This window comes from Arachis ipaensis, chromosome B03, assembly GCF_000816755.2.
Source record: "Arachis ipaensis cultivar K30076 chromosome B03, Araip1.1, whole genome shotgun sequence".
Classification (NCBI taxonomy): domain Eukaryota; kingdom Viridiplantae; phylum Streptophyta; class Magnoliopsida; order Fabales; family Fabaceae; genus Arachis; species Arachis ipaensis.
Window position 1 is genome coordinate 99,695,141 of NC_029787.2, and position 21,619 is coordinate 99,716,759.

At 38.4% G+C, this 21,619-nt stretch overlaps 1 protein-coding gene across 2 annotated transcripts; it reads right to left on the reverse strand.

Annotated features, from left to right (window-relative positions):
* LOC107634566 (heavy metal-associated isoprenylated plant protein 39) lies at window positions 1,571-3,391 on the reverse strand. 2 transcript variants are annotated; one of them, XM_021119141.1, is made up of 3 exons: window positions 2,745-3,391; window positions 2,262-2,360; window positions 1,571-2,128 (listed from the first exon to the last, which is right to left on the reverse strand). In XM_021119141.1, exons 2-3 carry the CDS (start codon window positions 2,344-2,346, stop codon window positions 1,794-1,796), a joined length of 420 nt encoding a protein of 139 aa, XP_020974800.1. In that variant the 5' UTR covers window positions 2,347-2,360; window positions 2,745-3,391; the 3' UTR covers window positions 1,571-1,793. The 2 variants fall into 2 exon arrangements, with proteins under 2 accessions (XP_020974800.1, XP_016193492.1); XM_016338006.2 differs by having other exon boundaries at window positions 2,262-2,337; window positions 2,745-3,385.

Genomic DNA, 21,619 nt, shown 5'->3' on the forward strand with positions numbered 1-21,619 from the left:
AAGGGATACTGACTGAACCAAATGACAGAAGCTTCAACGGTGGTCCCAGCGGCCACAGAACCATTCTCGGTGGCTAGAGGTGCGGCGACGATGGCATCAGCGGCAGCGGAGCTCCATTTGTGGAAGAAATAGCCCTCTTCACAGCACCGTTTCACGTGCTTCTCTCTCACAAGCAGCAATGACAACCGGCGTCTTCAGTGACAATGGAGGCACAGCGGCAACGCTTCGTCTCCAACGGGGCTTGATGGCGACGATGCCCAGCACGACGATGGCGACCCTGACCAGCATCAACGACGGCTACGCGATGGCTCCATCTTTGACGGTGGCAGAACGACGAAGCTCCAGTGGCGAGGGAGGCAAGGTGAGGCAACTGGGTGACACTGGCGAGACAGAACGACAACCCAGCAACGGCGGCTCCCTCTCGCGCATCCTAGCTCACGCTCGCCTCTCTCTCCCCTGGCTCCTTCCACAAACGCTCTCTCTCCCTCCACGGTCCGACAATGTCGTGGCAGTGGCGGTAAGGCCAGGCACGTCGGCGCAGTCTTTCACCCTTCTCTTCTCTTCTTCTCTGATCCTCTTCCTCTCTCCCGTGTGTGTGTGTGTGTGCTTACTGATGGAATAAGGGAAATGGAAAAAAAGGGGTGTGCGGTAGGAAAGGGAGAAAAAGTTAGGGTTAGGTCAAAATTAGGTTTAGAATTTTAATTTGGGGATTTTGGGTTTAATTTGAGTAAGGTAATTTTAATAAAATTGGGACATAGAATATAAATTTTGAAATCTAATTTAATGCTTAAAATTTCTTAAGAATATTTTTGGTTGTATTAAAATACTAATTGATTTGAAATCAATTACTCAAATTAAAATTATAATATAATATAATTAATTTTCTTTATTCCTAAAACTTCAAGTATTAAATTGTAAAAATATCAATTATTTAAATTAAGTCATATAAAATTTTTATTATTTCATAACTACTAATATTATAATTAAATTGTCATTCCTGTGTTTAAGCTTGTCTATTTTTAATGTTAGGGGTTGCCTACCGTCTTTCCATTGCCAATTTCTCACCTTTATTTGTTGCATTATATTATTTTTCTTCGCAAAATTTACCTGTAACAGCGATAGATTTTCAATACACATTGCATTGCAGTCTTATATACCTGCATTATATCATTGATTCTTTTCTATTAGGTTGGTGATCCATCCTTAGAATGGGTCCAAGCCACGTGCCTACTGTAGAAAATCAAAGTGATGCAACAATCCCAAAAAAGAAAAATCAAAATCAAAGTGATGCAGCACTTACTAACTACAACAAAGTCATCATGTATCTTTTAATATTGGATGCTAATCTCGGTTGTTGAGGCAACCTTACCATAATTTTTCTTAATTCAAAGGTTCATGCTTCTAAGTGCAAGCAACCTAAGCAAGATTGTGTCTTTCGAATATGAAATTTCTAGCATATTCTACTGATTCACAATGATATCATCGCATTCCCAATTTGCATGATTCATGGTTAGACACACATTCATCCCTTGTACCGTTATTCCAAGTAAAATCTACATACACATCATGATGACTCTAAAAAAAGGCTATTGATTGGAAAACGATTTTCAGTTGTGCAAATAACACTAGATAAAATCATAAAAATATCAAAGTCCTAGAAGAGTGCACACCTTTTCTATTGTCTAACTTTTAGTGGCTATAATTTATGCGTCATAAATTTACACAAAAGCACTCCAAACCTTGGTTTATCTATGGTGTTATACATTAAAATTCAACACTAAAGACCAGTTTGTCTAACATATAGCACAAGCATTTGGGTTTTCTTCAGCAGAAGGAACATAATAGTTTGTGGTCATATAAGGGTTATATCCTCTATAGAGCTTGACAAACTCAGCAGTTTGTTCATTTATATCTTTCTTCTTATTCTTGTCATCTTCTTTCTTCTTATTATTGTTGTCATCATCTTTTTTACCCTCCTCTTTCTTATTCTCAGGCTCTTTTGCTGGCCCCACAGTTAAGATTTCTGTGTGCCAAGTTTTTCTGAGCTTGCTCACCACTTGAACGGGGTCTATGTCACCCACTACAGTTAGCTTCCTCTCCTTCATATCCATGGCGATTGAGTCAATGCCTGCACAAGTTCATACAAATTATTCTAGTCTTGAGATGATTAAATATATAATAACGCTATAATTTGTCAAAATTATGGATTAAAAGAATTGTGTTAATAAATGAGCGAAACGTAGGTTACAGATATCCAGTACCTGAAAGGCTAGAAACCATTTTCATTGCCTTCTGCTTGGCTTTATCATCGTACAAATCCAATTTCAGTACCATTTTCTGCAACATAGGGGACACAATAACTAAAACTAATTCAGACACGGTATGTAAGTTTTACCTTTCTTTCTTTTGGTGAATTGTTTTACTTTCTTGTTGAATAAGCCAAGGACGAGCTAGTGAAAGAACAAATGGGTAACTAGCTTGTAACTTAATTACTACGGTTTATAAATTAACTTGCTGAAACAAAGAAGGAAGAAAGAGACAGGAACCAATCAAATAAAGATACTGTGAATAACAGAGTGGAGAGCGATATCAAACTCATTCTTTGGTCATTGTTTTGGTGAAAACGAATCAGAAAGAGAAATAAGTTCATCAAAACGTAAAATAATGTTTATATCGAAAACAGAACATGATGAACTCTCATATAGTAATTGACTTGTTATGTCACCCAACGAAGGGAATCTCACCTTCATTTTCACTTGGGTCCCAAAATTATATTTTGAGAGAGAAATGGAAGGAAGGAGCAGAGGGATTAGACGCAAATGCAATGCATCTTTTGCTTGATTATTGATGGACAGAGTAAGGTACGCGAGAGGGATGAACTTGCTAATGCTAACAACGTTTAGTACAAATATAAATCCAAAGCATGTAATACAAACATCTTATTATAATAATAATAATAACAGTAAGGAATAGTAGTTAATTGCTTGTTCTAGAGAGAGCATATGACAGTTGACCAGGAACAATTCAACCACCGACGTAAGGGGTCGGGCTTGGGTGATATATATCCACTAGCCCTTGCAGCGAAGGCCGAATACACACACGTTCAAAATCACATACTACCCAGCCTTCCGAGACAAGAAAGGATAAGCTCGATACATGCCTCTTCATGTAATTCTAAAGCGATAATTCAACCAACAAAAAAAAAAAACTAATTATATATATATGAGATCTATTGTGCCTATACATACAATGGCTACGACAGCCATGAACTTTATAAGAACAACACCTGGCTGGAATTTATGATTTTCTATCTATATCTATATTTATCTATAATCTATAATAAATAGAAGACTAACGAGGTGCATGCTTATGTGAAATTTTTTGGTGTTTTAGAATTTTTTTAAATTGAAAATATAATTGGTTGTGGATTAAGGGAAAAAAAGAAGTCTTTATCAGAGAAATCAAGGGACAAATTAAAAAATTAGATAACTTGTAGGTTAAAGAATCATTGGACAAATTGGAAAATTAAATGACTTGTGAATTGACAGAAATTATTTTTATATTGGTTTGGTTTTAGTGATGTGCAGGTGAGTGGTGCTAGCAGGTGTTGTATGCACAGGTGGTAGACCAAAACTTCTCGCAATGGAGGAGAAACGAGTGCGAGAAGCCAGGGAAGTGACGTATGTCCCGGGGCCAGTTTGGGTTTCTCCCTCTCCTACAAAGGGCATCCCATGAACTGCGAGAAGCATGGAAGGGAGACACGCGTCCACCATGCATGTAGCGTGAAATAGTCCCCCACCTTCCAAGCCTTATAGAAATGTGATCTTCTTCCTTTTCGCAGCGTACGTGCATAAATCCGAGTAACTTTTTCATTCTGTCTATGGCCGAGTCTAGTATAGATAGTGTGAATAGTGAATTTTGTGCTAGTGTTGAGAGTTTTAATTGTAGATAAAAGAGTGACATAACGAGATTTAATTATTAATATTTGAAGTGTAATTTTAACAAAAAATAATACGAAATTTAATTATATAAGGAGAAGATATTGATGCGCATTTAAGTCATTTTTGATATGCAAGTTATTTATTATGTTGTTAAATTATTTATATGCATGTGTATTTCTTTTATTACATTGAATTTTTTTACTATTTTTGCATGTTAACAATGATAGACTACGAATAATTAAGTGTTCTTGTATGGATATCTGAAGGGGGAGTTCGGCTCCTGGAAATCGACGCCGAGTTGTTATTTTCGGTGTCGATCTTTGAGTCTTGGGGAAGTCCGAGTTTCACTCCAAGGGAATGTCCAATTGCGCAGAACGTGAGTAAGAAATAAGGGGGGAGTGTACCTGCAAAGACACTCCGAAACTTAAGTTAGTATTGAGAATTCAATGTGTCCTCTAGGAATAGAAGACCATACCTTTTATGAGTGAAGATGGACATATCGGTTATGTTTCCGTTTCATCATCTGAATTGAAGAGTAATAATTGGGTGATAAAATCTAATCGGACGTTTCGTTTCTAAGATGTCCGCTGAGATTATTTGAACTGCCGAACTATAACGTCAGCTTGCCGAGTATTAACATGGATAATGCCGAGTTATGATAGATAATGCCGAGTTATGATGTTGGATTTGTAACGGCTGGATCATAGTTCCTAAGCTTAGCCTGGAAAAGTGTTTTAATGAAGCAGGTTGAGCTTTTAATGAAGCATAAGTCGGCCATTGAGTAGGTGCATAACTTCGGTAGATGGGTTAGGTTTAGAGCCCCCAGTTCAATATGCTTAATTAAAAAATTTGAAAAGATAAAAGAATGGAAAAAGTGACAGTTTTTAATGAGGAGAGAGAAAAGTAATGATGGCATTAAGTGGTTTTGTCATTTCCAATATTTCCCAAGGCGGTTTGATGTGATTAGTAGTGGGAATAGTGAAAATGAATCGGTTATGTAACTCTTGGTTAACTGCATTGGAAAACCAAGAGTTGGGTTTGCAAATCATTTTGACGTTTTGAGATAAAGTTGGGTTTGAAAGTTCCAGAGAAAAGAGAATGAGTAAAAGAGGTATGTGGTAGATTTTTCTACTCTTTTCTGCTTCATTGAGTTTCTGTGTTTGTTTTTCTGTTTCTGGTTTTGTTGCTAATGGGGTTTGAGAAGGACAAGAAGGGGAGGATAGATTGGTCGTATGATTGGGTTAATGAAGATGTGAGTAGTCGAGTGTCTCTGTTTTGTGACTCTGATGCCATTAAAGAAATAGATTTGAAAAAGGTAGTGAGAGTAGGCTCTGGGATACGTTTGGAGTTGTTACCTTGTTCTGCGAATGATTGTGTTTTTCATAGAGGTTGTTCTTCTGAGTTCTTCTATATGTATAGTTGTGTCTTAGAGGTGTTGAAGGTGAAGCTTCCTTTTTTCGGACTTCCAGTGCCATGTTTTGAAACAGATGAATTGTGCTGCATCTCAACTTCATCCTAATGGTTGGGCCTTCCTTCGAGGTTTTGAAGTGTTAATGGAGTATTTGGAGGAGAAACCTACATTAGAGTTGTTCTTTACGATGTTTCAGGCGAAAGGGGTGTGGAAGGGAGGTTGGGTGAATTTGAATAGCTCGCCGGGTTTTGGTATTTTCAAGCTGTATAAATCTTCGTTTAAGAACTTTAAGGAGATGTACCTCAAAGATCGGAGTGTTAAAGATGATTTTCCTTTTTATTTAGACGAGAACTTGTGTGAGAGGTTTCCCTTGTGGTGGTGTTTGGAACCTCAGAATATCCTCGGGTTCGAAACCATTAGTCTAAGGGTTGAGTGTGTGATTGAGTATTTGGTTGAAGCTGTTGACCGTAGGGATTTGATATCTGTTTTTGAGTTGTTACAGTGGAATGATAATAGACAGGCTATGATGGATTACTTAGGTATCCATTCTTTGTTTTTGCCCTTCTGCTTATTTTAATGTTCAGTTTTTCTTACGAAAGGAAATTGTGTTGGTGTTTTTTGTAGGAGGTAAGTATCCTGGAGTCTTTGCAGCTACGTTGAGAGCTCAGGTTAGGAGTAAGAATGTAGACAAAGAGGGATCGACCTCTAAGCCGGAGAAGGTTGCTGCTACTACAAGAGAGGTTAATCAACCTCGTCCGAGAAGGAAAATGGTCATCTTAAAGAAAAGAAAGTCGGATGTGGTTGATCTGTCCGGTGATTCGGATGATGGAGTTGATGAGCTTCCTATTGAAGAAATTCATAAGTTTATGGACAACCATAAAAAGCTTCATGTGACTACTGATCAAAGCGATGGTTTGTCCGTTTGGAGTAGATATTTTCCTTTCATGGCTGTGGTCGATGATGTTTGCCAATCATCTACTAATGTGAGCCTAGCAAGTGAGGTCGGGGATGTGGCTATTGGCCAGTATATGCAGGTAGTTGTTATTTTTGTTAATATATGTGTTTTGTGAATAGTTCCCTGTACTGATATTATGTGTTTTTAGGTTCTTGGTTTGAGGTTGGCTAGTTTGGATCATAGCCAAGAGGTGAAGCATAAGAAGCTAGTTGGTTGTACAGAAGATCTGAGTTCTTTGAAGGAGGAGTTGGACTCAAAGAAGGTTACGATTTCTCAGTTGGAAGCTAAGTTTGGTGCAAGTGAGAAGGAGCTGAAATTACTGAAGGAGAACTATGCCAAGGAAGTTGATGATTTAAAGAAGAAAGAAGTTGATTTGACAGGTATGGAGACGAGGATGATTGAGTTGACTGCCCAAATGAAGGATTTAGAAAAAAGTAAAGAGGTTGAGATATTGGACTCCTTTGTGAAAGGTTTTGAACGAGCATCTATCCAGGCGAAGTTTTTGGTGCCAGGAGCTGATTTTTCTGAAATGGATCCGGGGAAGATAGTTCGTGATTGAGTGATGGTAGAAGATGATGGTGTTGTCGAGAAAGAGGCCAAAAATGTTGAAGAGGTTTAGGTATGATTTTGTTTGTATTTTATTTGTTGATAAACCATTTTGCTCCTAAGGTGAGCTTATGTAACTTTATTTTGCTACTGTTCATGAAGGAAAACAATTTGTGATGCTTACATGCTGTGTGCATGTTATGATTAGTATAGAATATAATTATATTGTTTTATTAGAAGTGAGTGTTATCTGGTTTGTGACTGTGGCTTAGAGCCAAATTGCTTGATATGGGTAAAACATATCATAGTGTTAGGTAAATGGTAAAGTGCCATTATTTTGATGGAGATTGGTTAATGTTAAGGAAAGGCCGAGTAGGCCGAGTTTATTGAAGTGCCGAGTAATAGGAATAGGGTTTTCTTTGATTGATAATATTCAGTGTGATCGGATTCTGCTTAATGATCGGTTGTATTTTTGATGAATTTCGAATAGTCGGTTTTCAAGTTTTGATTGGCAATCTGTTTGACTGATTAATTCCGAATAGTCGGACTCGGGGTAAGATCGGCTATTTTTTTGATTGATAGATTCCGAATGGTCAGTTTTGGAGTAAGATTGGCTTTTTGTTTGAATGATTGTTTCTGAATGGTCGGATTCGGTGTAAGATCAGCGGTATAAATAGGTTAGAAATAAATGAGAAGTATGAAATGCAAGAATATTGACTTGTTGAAATATATATTTATTTATTGGAGAACCTTTGATTTCAAAGGCCCAGATAGGCTAGCCTCGTTAAAACTTCTCCAAGCAAAATTCATTGTGGGAAAAATCTTGGTAGTAGGAAAAAGAGTACTCGCCTATCCCTGGTTTTTAACTGTAATATAACTTTAAAGATGATACATTCCAAGTATTAGGCAGATCTTTACCATCTAAGGTTTGTAATCGGTAAGCTCCATTGGCGATGACTTCTATGATTCCGTAAGGGCCTTCCCAATTAGCTGCTAGTTTGCCATGGGTTGAGGGTCTTCTAGCTTGTTTTTCTGAAGATAAGGTCGTTTAGTTGAAAAGACCTTGGGTGAAGTCTTTGGTTATATCTTCGAGCTATGTGCTATTGCATAGCTAATTGTTTGATTGCTGTGGACGATTTTACTTCTTCCAGGAGGTCGAGTTCGGATTGCCGAGCTGTTTCTTTTGTAGTATGGTCGGCCATTTCAGTGCGTAGTGAGGATTGGTAGATCTCCACGGGTATCATTGCGTCTGCACCGTAGACTAATCGGAAGGGTGTTTCCTTTGTGGTTGAGTGGATGGTGGTGTTGTATCCCCATATGATCTTTGGGATAAGCTCGGCCTAGAGGCCTTTTGCATCGTCCAGTTTCTTTCTGAGAGCATGTAGTATTACTTTATTTGCAACTTCTGCTAACCTGTTTGTCTGCGGGTGCTCTACTGATGAAAAATATTGTTTGATTTTCAAGTCCTGCAAAAAGGATGTGAACTTATGGTCGGCAAACTGGCGACCATTATCTGTGATAATGTGCCGAGGTATGCCGAATCGACAAATAATATATTTCCATACAAAAGAAAGCATTTGTTGTGATGTAACCTTGGCTAGAGGCTAGGCCTCTATCCATTTTGAAAAATAATCAATTCCTACAACCAGGAATTTTACCTGCCCTGCTAATATCGGGAAAGGGCCGAGGATATCTATACCTCATTGGTTAAAGGGCCAGCTTACCTCGGAACAGTGTAGGAGTTTGGCTGGGAGATTTGTGATCGGACTGTATTTCTGACAGTTGTCACAACTTTTGACTTTTGTTTTACAATCTTGTTGTAGCATCGGCCAATATAATCGAGCTATGAGGATCCTTGAAGATAGGCTTCGGGCTCCGAGGTGTGTGCCACAGATACCCTCATGTGCCTCAGCAAGCGCAAGCTCGGCTTCTGTTCTGCAAAGACATTTTAGTAAAGGACGAGAGAATCCTCGTTTATATAGGTAGTTGTTATAAATTGTAAAGTAGGAGGCTTGTCGGCGAAAATGTCGAATGTTTTCGACATTGCCTGGCAGGATCCCTGTCCGAAGATAGTTTATGTTTGGAGCTCTCCAATCTGCATCCTGTGTTACACACAGAACATCCGTTAGTTCTATGCTAGGTTTATTCAAGGTAGATCGTGAAGGGAGGAATTATTTATTTGTGTGCTGGCGAGTTTAGAGAGTATGTCAGCTCGGCTATTGTTTTCCCGAGGTATATGTTCAATCTGACATTTATGAAATTTTGAAAGTAAAGTTTGAACAATTGCTAGATATTTGGATAATAAAGGATCTTTTACTTGGTACAGGTCATTTACATGCTGAACAATTAGCGGAGAATCACCGTATACTTTAAGCTCGGCTACATTGAGATCGGAAGCTAGTCTGAGGTCGGCAATAAGGGCTTCATACTCACTCTGGTTGTTGCTTGCCTTGAAGGAAAAGTGAAGCGATTTCTCAATCACGTTACCATTTCCATTATCGAGTATGATCACGGTGCCACACCTTTGTGGTTAGAGGAGCCGTCTACATACAGAGACCATTCTGGTGAAATTTCGGCGATGTTTGGTACTGTGAATTCGGTAATAAAATTAGCCAAGAATTGGGATTTGATAGATGATCGTCCTTGGTATCGGATGTCGAACTCAGAAAGTTCGACTGACCATTTTACTAGTCGGCCAGCCAGTTCTGGTTTCTGAAGGACTTGTCGCAAAGGATGATCTGTCCGAACATGGATTACACGACTCTGGAAGTTTGGCCGAAGTCTTCTGGCCGAGAAAACAAGAGCTAGGGCCAGCTTCTTAATGCTCGAATACCGAAGTTTGACATTTTGTAATGTTTTGCTGGTAAAATAGATCGGGAACTGCTGCTTTTGCCTTTCTGCAATAAGAGCAGAGCTTATAGCCACAGATAAATATAAGAATAACGTTCCCCTTTAAGGGGGGTTTGTAAAATTGGTGGTTTTGAAAGAGTTTCTTTTATGGTTGTGAATGTTTGTTCACATTCAGTAGTCCATTGGAAAGCTTTTTTCTTTTTTAAAGTTTGGAAGAAATATAAAGACTTAGAAGCTAGGCAGGGTAAGAATCTATAGAGTGCAGCAAGTCTCCCTGTCAACCGCTGGACTTCTTTGATAGTTTGTGGGCTTGTCATACCTAAAACAGCTCGGCACTTTTCTGGATTCGCCTCAATACCTCGACTAGTGAGCATGAAGCCAAGGAATTTGCCACTTTGAACGCCAAATGCGCACTTCTCAGGGTTTAGCCGCATGTTATATTTTCTGATTTGTTCGAAGATTTCTGCGAGGTCATCAAGGTGGCTATTGTCGATCTTCGTTTTGGCGACCATATCGTCAACGTAGACCTCAATGTTCTTGCTGATCTGTTTTGCGAATACTTTGTCCATTAGGCGTTGATATGTTGCACCTGCATTCTTAAGGCCAAACGGCATGACTTTATAACAATAGTTTCCATTTTCAGTAATAAAGGCTGTCTTGTTTTAATCAGATGGATGCATTTGGATCTAGTTATAGCTAGAGTATGCATCCATAAAGCTAAGTTTTTCATAACCAGAGGCGTTATCAACTAAGCAATCAATAGATGGCAAATGATATGAATCTTTGGGGCATGCTTTGTTGAGATCTGTGAAATCAACACACATGCGCCATTTACCGTTATGTTTTTTCACCATGACAGCATTCGCCAGCCATGTTGTGAATCTGATTTCCTGGATGAAGCCAGCGTTGATGAGCTTCTTGGTTTCTTCCAGGGAGGCTTGTTTGCGGTCATGGCCGAGGTTCCGCTTTTTTTATGCTATAGGTCGGACAGACGGATCTATTGCCAGCTTGTGGGATATGATGGATGGATCAATACCTGGCATATCAGCTGGGGTCTAAGCAAACAGGTCGACATTTTGTTGTAAAAATGCTTGGAATGAGGCCTTCCCTTTTGAGCTTAATGTGGAACCGACGTAAGTGAACTTGTCGAACTATCTGTGAAATAGATTTTATGCAAGTCTTCTGTCGGGCTTGGTCGTTCAAGGGTTCTTTCCTTGGGATCAAGGTCGGCCAGGGCTGGTAGGTCGTCTTGGTTGCCGATGTTGTGCACATGAGCTTGTATGTTTTGGTTAGGTCTTTTAAAACTGTTGTTGTAGCATTCTCTGGCCTCTTGGGCATCACCGTGGATAGTTGCAATTGTGTTATCCTGCAAAGGAAACTTAACACAGAGATAAATTGTAGAAACTATGGCGCCGAACCTATTTAAGAAAGGTTGGCCAAGTATCCAATTGTAAGGACTAAAATAGTCAATAACTAAGTATTGAATTCTGAAGTTTTTGATAAGGAAATCTCACCGAGTGTGGTTTGTAACCACACAGAGCCCATAACCGGGACTCTCTCTCCTGAGAAACCAACCAGGTCTCCAGTGGAAGGTTGGAGGATGTTGCTGCTCAGTTTCATCTTCTGAAATGTGGAGTAAAAGAGAACATCGACACTGCTCCCAGGGTCCAGTAAAACCTTTTTGACTAGGAGATCTCCGAGCTGTAGTAAAATCACGACCGGGTCGTCTAGATTTATTACGTTGGTGTTATGGTCGGATGTCTGGAATGTTATCTGAGGAAAGTGTGGAGGTGTCTGCTGTTGATTTTGATTAGCTTCTATGGAAAGCATAGCTCGGTAAGATCGCTTTCTTGCCGAGCTTGTGGCTCCTCCACCTGCAAAACCTCCGAAAATACAGTTAATAATACGTCTTGGTTGGTCGGGAGGATTGGTGTTCGGTCGATCTTTATCTCGGCCATGATGTGTTGCCGAGCTTTAGTCACCAGAAAGGGGTGCACGTCGTTGTATATGGCCGCCGATATACTTGTCGTGGTGACCTTGCCGAGCTAACCGCTCCAGAAGGTCTTTGGCGATGATACACTCGTCAGTAGTGTGTCCGTGCTTTTGATGAAAAGAGCAATATTTTGATCTGTCTGCGCCTTTTGAATCTGGGTAGCTGTCGGCTTTTCTTGGTGGCTTGATCAACATTGAAATCAAGATCTCCTTGATGATGTCGTCACGATTGGTGTTGAACTGAGTGTAAGAATCATATCGGGGAGTTGGTTTGAAGTTTTTTTTGTTATCTCGTGTTTTGTCGTCGTCTCTGTATTGTGGTTTCTCTGTTTTCTGAGCTTGTCGGAGTTCTTCGATGTCGATCTGACCTTTCACTTTTTCACGGAACTCGGCCATAGTTTTAGGTTTGGCTATGGCAATGGTCTCCTGGAGAGATTTTGAGCTTATTTATATGGTTACATTATTTAACCATAAATATTTAGCCGTGTGGTGACAGCGCACCTGGACCATTTTCACTGAGAGGACGGATGGTAGCCATTGACAACGGTGATCCACCAACACACAGCTTGCCATAGGAGGAACCTTGTGTGCGTGAAGAAGAAGACAGAGGGAAAGCAGAGATTCAGAAGACAAAGCATCTCCAAAACTCCAACATATTCTCCATTACTGCATAACAAGTATTTAATTCATGCTCTTTTATTTTTCGCAATCCAAACTAATAATTATAATTGATTTCCTGACTAAGAAATACAAAATAACCATAGCTTGCTTCAAGCCGACAATCTCCGTGGGATCGACCCTTACTCACGTAAGGTATTACTTGGACGACCCAGTGCACTTGCTGGTTAGTGGTACAATGTTTTTATTTTCTTTTAAATTTTCAAATTTGTGTTCATTGTTCTTTCTTAATCTTCAAGTTGTTCTTGTTTATTTTCCTTGTTTGATCTTTAGTTTTTCTTGTTTTATGATTTTTCTTGTTTTTCTTATGCATTTTCGAATTATTAGTATCCAAAAAAAAAATAAAAAAAATAAAAAAGAATAAAAATAAAATATTTTATAATTAAATACCTTATTAAAACACGTTAAATTTATAGCTCAATTGGCTAGAGCGTGGTGCTTATGTTCTTGGTAATTGGCTATGTTCCTTTTAAAACTTTTTTTAAAAAAATTAATTTTTCTTTGATTAAATCTTGTGCCAAACTTTAAGTTTGGTGTTCTCTTGTTATTTTTCTTTAATTTTCGAAAATTTATTTTTGGTTTTCTAAAAATTTTAAGTTTGGTGTTCTTTGTGTTTTTATTTTCTTAAAAATTTTCAAAAATTATTCTTGGTGTTCATCTTGATCTTCAAAGTTTTCTTACTCGTTTTTTTTATTTTGATCTAAAAATTCTAAGTTTGGTATCAGTTTTGTTGTTTTTCTCTTTCCTTATTGAATTCAAAAATATCTTTTTTCTTTATTTTAATTGATTTTTCGAATTTTCCTTTTAAAAATTCAGATTTTATTTTAAAATTTTTATTTTATCTTATCTTAAGTTTTAAAATTTCAAAATTCAAATCTTTTTCAAAACTTCCTAACCAATTTCTCTCTCTTCATTTTTTTTTGAAAATCCTCACCCACATCTTTTTCAAATCTTTTTAATTAATTAATTTAGTTTTCAATTTTCTTTTATTTCTTTTTCTTCAAATTTTTGAAATTATAGTCAATTTTTTATTTATTTCATTTCATTTTATTTTAATTTCGGTTTTCAAAAAAAAAATATTTTATTTGCAATCCGCATCATCTCCCTTTCTCAATCATGGACAAAAGTGGAAATGAACAGTCCAGAAGGACTCTGGGGTCATATGTTAACCCCATTACTGCTGCATACGGGAGTAGTATCTGTATACCTCCTATCAAGGCAAGCAGTTTTGAGCTAAATCCTCAGCTCATTGTCATGGTGCAGCAAAATTGCCAGTATTCCGGTCTTCCACAGGAAGAACCTACTGAGTTTCTGGCACAATTATTGCAAATTGCTGACACAGTACGTGACAAGAAGGTAGATCAGGATGTATACATACTGTTACTATTTCCATTTGCTGTAAAAGATCAAGCTAAAAGGTGGTTAAATAACCAACCCACAGTAAGCATAAGGACATGGAAACAGTTATCAGACAAATTCCTGAATCAATATTTCCCTCCAAAAAGGATGACACAGCTAAGGCTGGACATCCAAGGCTTTAAACAAGAGGATGATGAATTCCTTTATAATGCCTGGGAGAGGTACAGAGGGATGCTAAGGAAATGCCCCTCTGAAATATTTTCGGAGTGGGTGCAATTAGACATCTTCTACTATGGGCTTACAGAAGGAGCTCAGATGTCCCTAGACCACTCAGCTGGTGGATCTATACACATGAGGAAAACTATTGAAGAGGCTCAAGAGCTTATTGATATAGTTGCTAGAAACCAGCATCTGTAGATAAGTAATGGGTCCTCCATAAAAGAAGAAGCCAAAGCAGTGTCTACTGAACTTGGTCCTCCAGAACAAGTTGCTGAACTCAATCAACAATTGTGCTTTCTAACAAAACAGCTAGCAGAATTTAAGGAGATGCTACAAGACACTAAAAATACTAATAAAAATATGGAGGCACAATTGAATCAGACAAAACAGTAGTTATCAAAGCAGATAACAGAAGAGTGTCAGGCAGTTCAATTAAGAAGTGGGAAAACATTAAATACCTCGCTTCAGAGCAGCAGAAAGCCAAGAAAAGAACAAATGACAGAGGATGAGCAAAATATTATCCAAAATCCCTCTGAGGACAGTAAGGGCCCAGAGAGGAACAACTCTGGCGTTCAAACACCAGAAAAGGATGCAAGGTTGGCATTAAACTCCCAACCCACGCGCAGTTCTGGTGTTCAAACGCCAGGAACAGGCAAGAAACTGGTGTCAAACGCCCAATGGAAGCTCAGTTCTGGCGTTCAAACGCCAGAAATAGGTAGGAAGTTGGCGTCCAACACCAATCAAGCTTCCAACCTTGGCATTCAAACGCCAGTGAGGGATCAGACACACACAAGTGTTGATAACAACCCCTCTAAAAAGGCTTCTCCAACTACTTCTGTAGGAAATAAACCTGCAGCAACCAAGGTTGAGGAATACAAAGCCAAGATGCCTTATCCTCAAAAACTCCGCCAAGAGGAGCATGATAAGCAATTTGCTCGCTTTGCAGACTACCTCAGGACTCTTGAAATAAAGATTCCATTTGCAGAGGCACTTGAGCAAATACCCTCTTTTGCCAAGTTCATGAAAGAGATCTTGAGTCATAAGAAGAATTGGAGAGTAACTGAAAGAGTTCTCCTCACTGAGGAATGCAGTGCAGTCATTCTGAAAAACTTTGAAGAGAGGACTTTTGCGTGGTCTAGAAATTCGAAGAATAAATCCTCGTTGTAGGTATAGCTTCTAAACCAACAAAAGTTCTTTCTTACAAATATTTTTGTTATCACAAGTAACAAACCCCTTTAAAATTGATAACCGAGTATTTAAACCTCGGGTCGTCTTCTCAAGAAATTGCAGGGAAGTATGTTCTTATTATTGGTTATGAGTCTTATAAATTGGGGGTTTTGAAAGTAAAGAACCAGTATGTTAAATGATAAGAAAAATAAAATAGTAATAATAAAATAAAATCTTGGCAAGGTATTAGAACTGGAAGTCCTATCCTAGTTATCCTTATCAATTGTGATGAGAATTGGATTTTAATCCCACTTTGTTAACCTCTAACTATGAAGGTAAATCAAGTGGACTAATTAGTTTGATCCTCAAGTCCTAGTCAATTCCTATGAAAAGACTAGAGTTATTGGAGCAACTCCCAATTTCAACCACTGCTTTATTTGACAACTCAAGCGTTACCAATTACTTAACCAAAGCCAAAAGGAAAGAGAATCTACTCGAATGAAAATAATTTGGATAAATCGAAAGCATTCATAGCATAAATAAAACAATCATAAACTGAAATACCTCAAATAACATTAATTAAGAAAATTATAACTAACATGGAAGAGTTCATAAATTAAATTTAAAATAAATAAATGGAAAATTGAACCTGATAAAAAGAAACAATCCTGAAAGCAAAGAAATCTTAATCCTAAATCTCTAAAAATTACATCTAAATTATGAAAAGTGAATTATGAGCTGATTATTATGAATGAATAGATTTCCCCGCTTTATATCCTCTAATCTGTGTTTTCTGGGCCGAAAACTGGGTCGAAAACAGCCCAGAAATCGCTGGAGAAAAAATCTGCCACGCTGATTTTTGCCACTGCGATGCGTTCGCGTGAAGCACGCGTTCGCGTCATCTAGCGTCAAAGCAACTATGACATATTATATATCAAATCGAAGCCCCGGACGTTAGCTTTCCAACGCAACTAAAACCGCATCATTTAGACCTCTGTAGCTAAAGTTATAGCCGTTTGAGTGCGAAGAGGTCAGGCTGGACGGCTTAGCAATTTCTCCAACTTCTTGTATTCCTTCCATTTTTGCATGCTTCCTTTCCATCCTCTAAGCCATTCCTGCCCTATAAACTCTGAAATCACTTAACACACATATCAAGGCATCTAATGGTAATAAGAGAGGATTAATATTAGCTCTTACTTTTTTATATCATCCCATGTTCCCATAAAATTCTCCACACTTAAATTATACACAATATCTATCTTAAGCTAACCAAGGATTCAACTTGGGATTTTTATTTTGTTTTTCTGCTTAAGGCTAGTAATGTGGTTTATAGTATAAGAGGGGATTAAAGCTCAAGGGGGTTAACAAGGGTGATGTAAAAGGTAGGCTTATTTGAGATAAGTGAGCTAATAAAAAATAATGGCCTCAATCATATGCAAGCATGTAAATACACTAAATAATGGACATATAGAATGGAACAAAGCAAAGATTGCAATTATAGAGAAGAAAACATACAAGAATAAAATATTTATGGTTAAATAATGTAACCATATAAATAAGCTCAAAATCTCACAGGTTGTGTGTTCTTTGGCTCAAAAATCATGTTCCAAATACAACTTCAAACAAGTTTTACACAAAAAATTTTGATTTTAAATTAGTGAAAATTTTCAAAAATAAGATCTTAAAAAGAAACTTATTATTGTAACCAAGCAGTGGCTAAAATGCATAAAATCAAACAATCATGCAGTGAAACATGCAAATGTAAAAATGTACTAAATAAAATATTGGTGTTGAGAAGAAAATAACTAACCCATGGAGATCGGTATCGACCTCCCCACACTTAAAGATTGCACCGTCCTCGGTGCATGCTGAGATGTGCAGGTGGACGGGTTGTTCCAACTGATGCTTTTCTTCAAGAATTGTGCAGATGGACTTGTTTGTCTCCCCTTTTAGAAGTTTCTCCCTTTTTCCGTCTTCGGTGGCCAGCCTAAAAAAAGAGAAAAAGAAGAAAAGTAACCCAAAAGATAGAAAATAAATAAAATATGGGTATTAATGCCAGATGATAAGGGTCTCATTTACATGGAAGCTTCAACATGTTCGTGAGAAAACAATAGAAGCACATGGCATATCAGTGGTGCAGAAATTACAACAAAGGGGAGGAGTGTAGGTAATGAAAATATTAATATAAGTTCATATCAATGCAAATGAAGTACAAGTATCATAAAAGATTGGCATTGGCAGATAATTAATATCATCCCACAGTGTAAAACAAGTCACTAAGCACCAAAATAATTCAAGAAAAGATGCAACAATTGAATAAGAACATTTAACACAATGTTAAAATAATAAATTAAGAAAAGAAAATAAAAATATGCACAAAATTAAAATGTAATGAATGAAATATGCAAATAAATTAAGTAAAATAAAATGAAAGATAAGAGGGATGAGAAGTTAAAAAGATGAAGAAGAATAAAGTAAGAAAGAAGAAGAAAAATTAGGATTGGGGAAGAAAAGATAAGATATTTGACTGATCTGGATAAGCTGTGCGGCGCAGGCGACGCGGACGTGTGGGTCACGCGATCGCGTGACATGATTTGTGCGATTGGCACGAGTGTAGCCTCGCGTTCGCGCAACTCTCTGTTTGAAACTCTTTTTGCCAATTTTTAGGGTGACGCGTTCGCGTGGTGGACGCGATCGCGTGGATAGCCTTATTTCTAATATGACGCGGATGCGTGGGGCACACGTTCGCGTGGTAAGGCTCGTGCTTCTAGCACCGTTCCAGCCCCATTCCAACCTAACTCGCTGCCAAACACCCTTTTTACGTCGATTTTCAGGGCACGCGTTCGCGTGGGTGACGCGGACGCGTGGGAGGCATTTTTCGCAAATGACGCGGACGCGTCAGCGACGCAGTCGCGTGGATCAATTTGTGCCACAGGCACGCTTCCAGCCACGCTCTCGCGTGACTCTCTATTCACTTTTCTTTTCTTCCAAACGCACTGGTGACGCGGACGCGTTAGTGACGCTGCCGCATCGTGTGCGTGCTTTTTTTTTTATGCAATATGCAGATGCAAAATGCAATGATAATGTGGATGCTATGAATAATTCCAGGTTCAATGAAAATAGAATAAAATAAAACTCAAAAACAAACAAAATGAAATAAAATCAAAATTGAAGAAAAATCATCGTTGTAAGTATAGCTTCTAAACCAACAAAAGTTCTTTCTTACAAACGTTTTGGTTATCACAAGTAACAAACCCCTTTAAAATTGATAACTGAGTATTTAAACCTCGGGTCGTCTTCTCAAGGAATTGCAGGGAAGTATGTTCTTATTATTGGTTATGAGTCTTGTAAATTGGGGGTTTTGAAAGTAAGGAACCAGTATGTTAAATGATAAGAAAAATAAAATAGTAATAATAAAATAAACTCTTGGCAAGGTATTAGAACTGGAAGTCCTATCCTAGTTATCCTTATCAATTGTGATGAGAATTGGATTTTAATCCCACTTTGTTAACCTCTAACTATGAAGGTAAATCAAGTGGACTAATTAGTTTGATCCTCAAGTCCTAGTCAATTCCTATGGAAAGACTAAAGTTAATGGAGTAACTCCCAATTTCAACCACTGCTTTATTTGACAACTCAAGCGTTACCAATTACTTAACCAAAGCCAAAAGGAAAGAGAATCTACTCGAATAAAAATAATTTGGATAAATCAAAAGCATTCATAGCATAAATAAAACAATCATAAACTGAAATACCTCAAATAACATTAATTAAGAAAATCATAAGTAACATGAAAGATTTCATAAATTAAATTGAAAATAAATAAAAGGAAAATTGAACCTGATAAAAAGAAACAATCCTGAAAGCAAAGAAATCTTAATCCTAAATCCTAAGAGAGAGGAGAGAACCTCTCTCTCTAAAAACTACATCTAAATTATGAAAATTGAATTATGAGCTGGTTATTATGAATGAATGGATTCCCCCACTTTATAGCCTCTAATATGTGTTTTCTGGACCGAAAACTGGGTCGAAAACAGCCCAGAAATTGCTGGAGAAGAAATCTGCCACGCTGATTTTCGCCACTGCGATGCGTCCGCGTGGAGCATGCGTTTGCGTTGCCTAGCGTCAAGGCAACTATGGCATATTATATATTAAATCGAAGCCCCCGGACGTTAGCTTTCCAACGCAACTAGAACCGCATCATTTGGACCTCTGTAGCTAAAGTTATAGCCGTTTGAGTGCGAAGAGATCAGGCTGGACAGCTTAGCAATTTCTCCAACTTCTTGTATTCCTTCCATTTTTACATGCTTCCTTTCTATCCTCTAAGCCATTCCTGCCCTATAAACTCTGAAATCACTTAACACACATATCAAGGCATCTAATGGTAATAAGAGAGGATTAATATTAGCAATTTAAGACCAAGGAAACATGTTTTCAATCATAGCACAAAATCAGGAAGGAAAATATAAAACATGCAAATAGTATGAATAAGTGGGTAAAGATTGATAAAATCCACTCAATTGAGCACAAGATAAACCATAAAATAGTGGTTTATCAAGCTTCCCAAAAAAGCTTAAAGATCCCGGGAGCTTTATGATACCATGCATATTAGAGGGTGATTGCACCAAGACAGCTTTATGTGATCTTGGGGCAAGCATCAACCTAATACCTGCATCCACTATCAGAAAGCTTGGTTTAATTGAAGAAGTCAAACCAACCAGGATATGTATCCAACTTGCTGATGGCTCCATTAAATACCCATCAGGCGTAATTGAAGACATGATTGTCAGGGTTGGGCCATTCGCCTTTTTCACTGACTTTGTAGTGCTGGAAATGGAGGAGCACAAGAGTGCTACCCTCATTCTAGGAAGACCTTTCCTAGCAACTGGACGAACTCTCATTGATGTCCAAAAGAGGAAAGTAACCCTGAGGGTCAATGAGGATGAGTTCAAGTTAAATGCTGTCAAAGCCATGCAGCATCCAGACACACCAAAAGACTGCATGAAAGTTGATCTTATTGACTCTTTGGTAGAGGAGATCAACATGGCTGAGAGTCTCGAATCAGAGCTAGAAGACATCTTTAAAGATGTTCAGCCTGATCTGGAGGATTCAGAGGAAGTGAAAGAGCCTCTGGAAATTTCTCAGGAAGAGGAAAAACCTCCTAAACCTGAGCTCAAACCATTACCACCATCCCTAAAATATGCATTTTTGGGAGAAGGTGATACTTTTCCAGTGATCATAAGCTCTGCTTTAAGTTCACAGGAAGAGGAAGCACTTATTCATGTGCTAAGGACACACAAGACAGCTCTTGGGTGGTCCATAGGTGATCTTAAGGGCATAAGCCCAGCTAGATACATGCACAAGATCCTATTAGAGGATGATGCTATGCCAGTGGTTCAACCACAGAGGCGGCTAAATCCAGCCATGAAGGAAGTGGTGCAGAAAGAGGTCACCAAGTTACTGGAGGCTGGGATTATTTATCCTATTTCTGATAGCCCCTGGGTGAGCCCTGTCCAAGTTGTCCCCAAAAAGGGAGGCATGACAGTGGTTCATAATGAAAAAAATGAACTGGTTCCTACAAGAACAGTTACAGGGTGGCGCATGTGTATTGACTACAGAAGGCTCAATACAGCCACCAGAAAGGATCATTTTCCTTTACCATTCATAAACCAGATGCTAGAAAGACTAGCAGGTCTTGATTATTACTGCTTTTTGGATGGCTATTCAGGCTACAACAGAATTGCAGTAGATCCCCAAGATCAAGAGAAAACAGCATTCACGTGTCCATCTGGAGTGTTTGCTTACAGAAGGATGCCATTTGGGTTGTGTAATGCACCTGCAACCTTTCAGAGATGCATGCTCTCTATTTTCTCTAATATGGTGGAAAAATTTCTGGAAGTCTTCATGGATGAATTTTCAGTATATGGAGACTCATTTAGCTCCTGTCTTGATCACCTGACCCTGGTTTTGAAAAGATGCCAAGAGACTAACCTGGTTTTAAATTGGGAAAAATGTCACTTTATGGTGACTGAAGGGATTGTCCTTGGGCACAAGATTTCGAACAAGGGAATAGAGGTGGATCAAGCTAAGGTAGAGGTAATTGAAAAATTACCACCACCTGCCAATGTTAAGGCAATCAGAAGCTTTCTGGGGCATGCAGGATTCTATAAGAGGTTTATAAAGGATTTTTCAAAAATTGCAAAACCTCTGAGCAACTTGCTAGCTGTTGACACGCCATTTGTGTTTGACACAGAGTGCCTGCAGGCGTTTGAAACCCTGAAAGCTAAGCTGGTCACAGCACCAATTATTTCTGCACCAGACTGGACATTACCATTCGAATTAATGTGTGATGCCAGTGACCATGCTATTGGTGCAGTATTGGGGCAGAGGCATGACAAGCTTCTGCATGTCATTTATTATGCTAGCCGTGTTTTAAATGATGCCCATAAAAATTACACAACCACAAAAAAAAATTGCTTGCAGTGGTTTATGCCATTGACA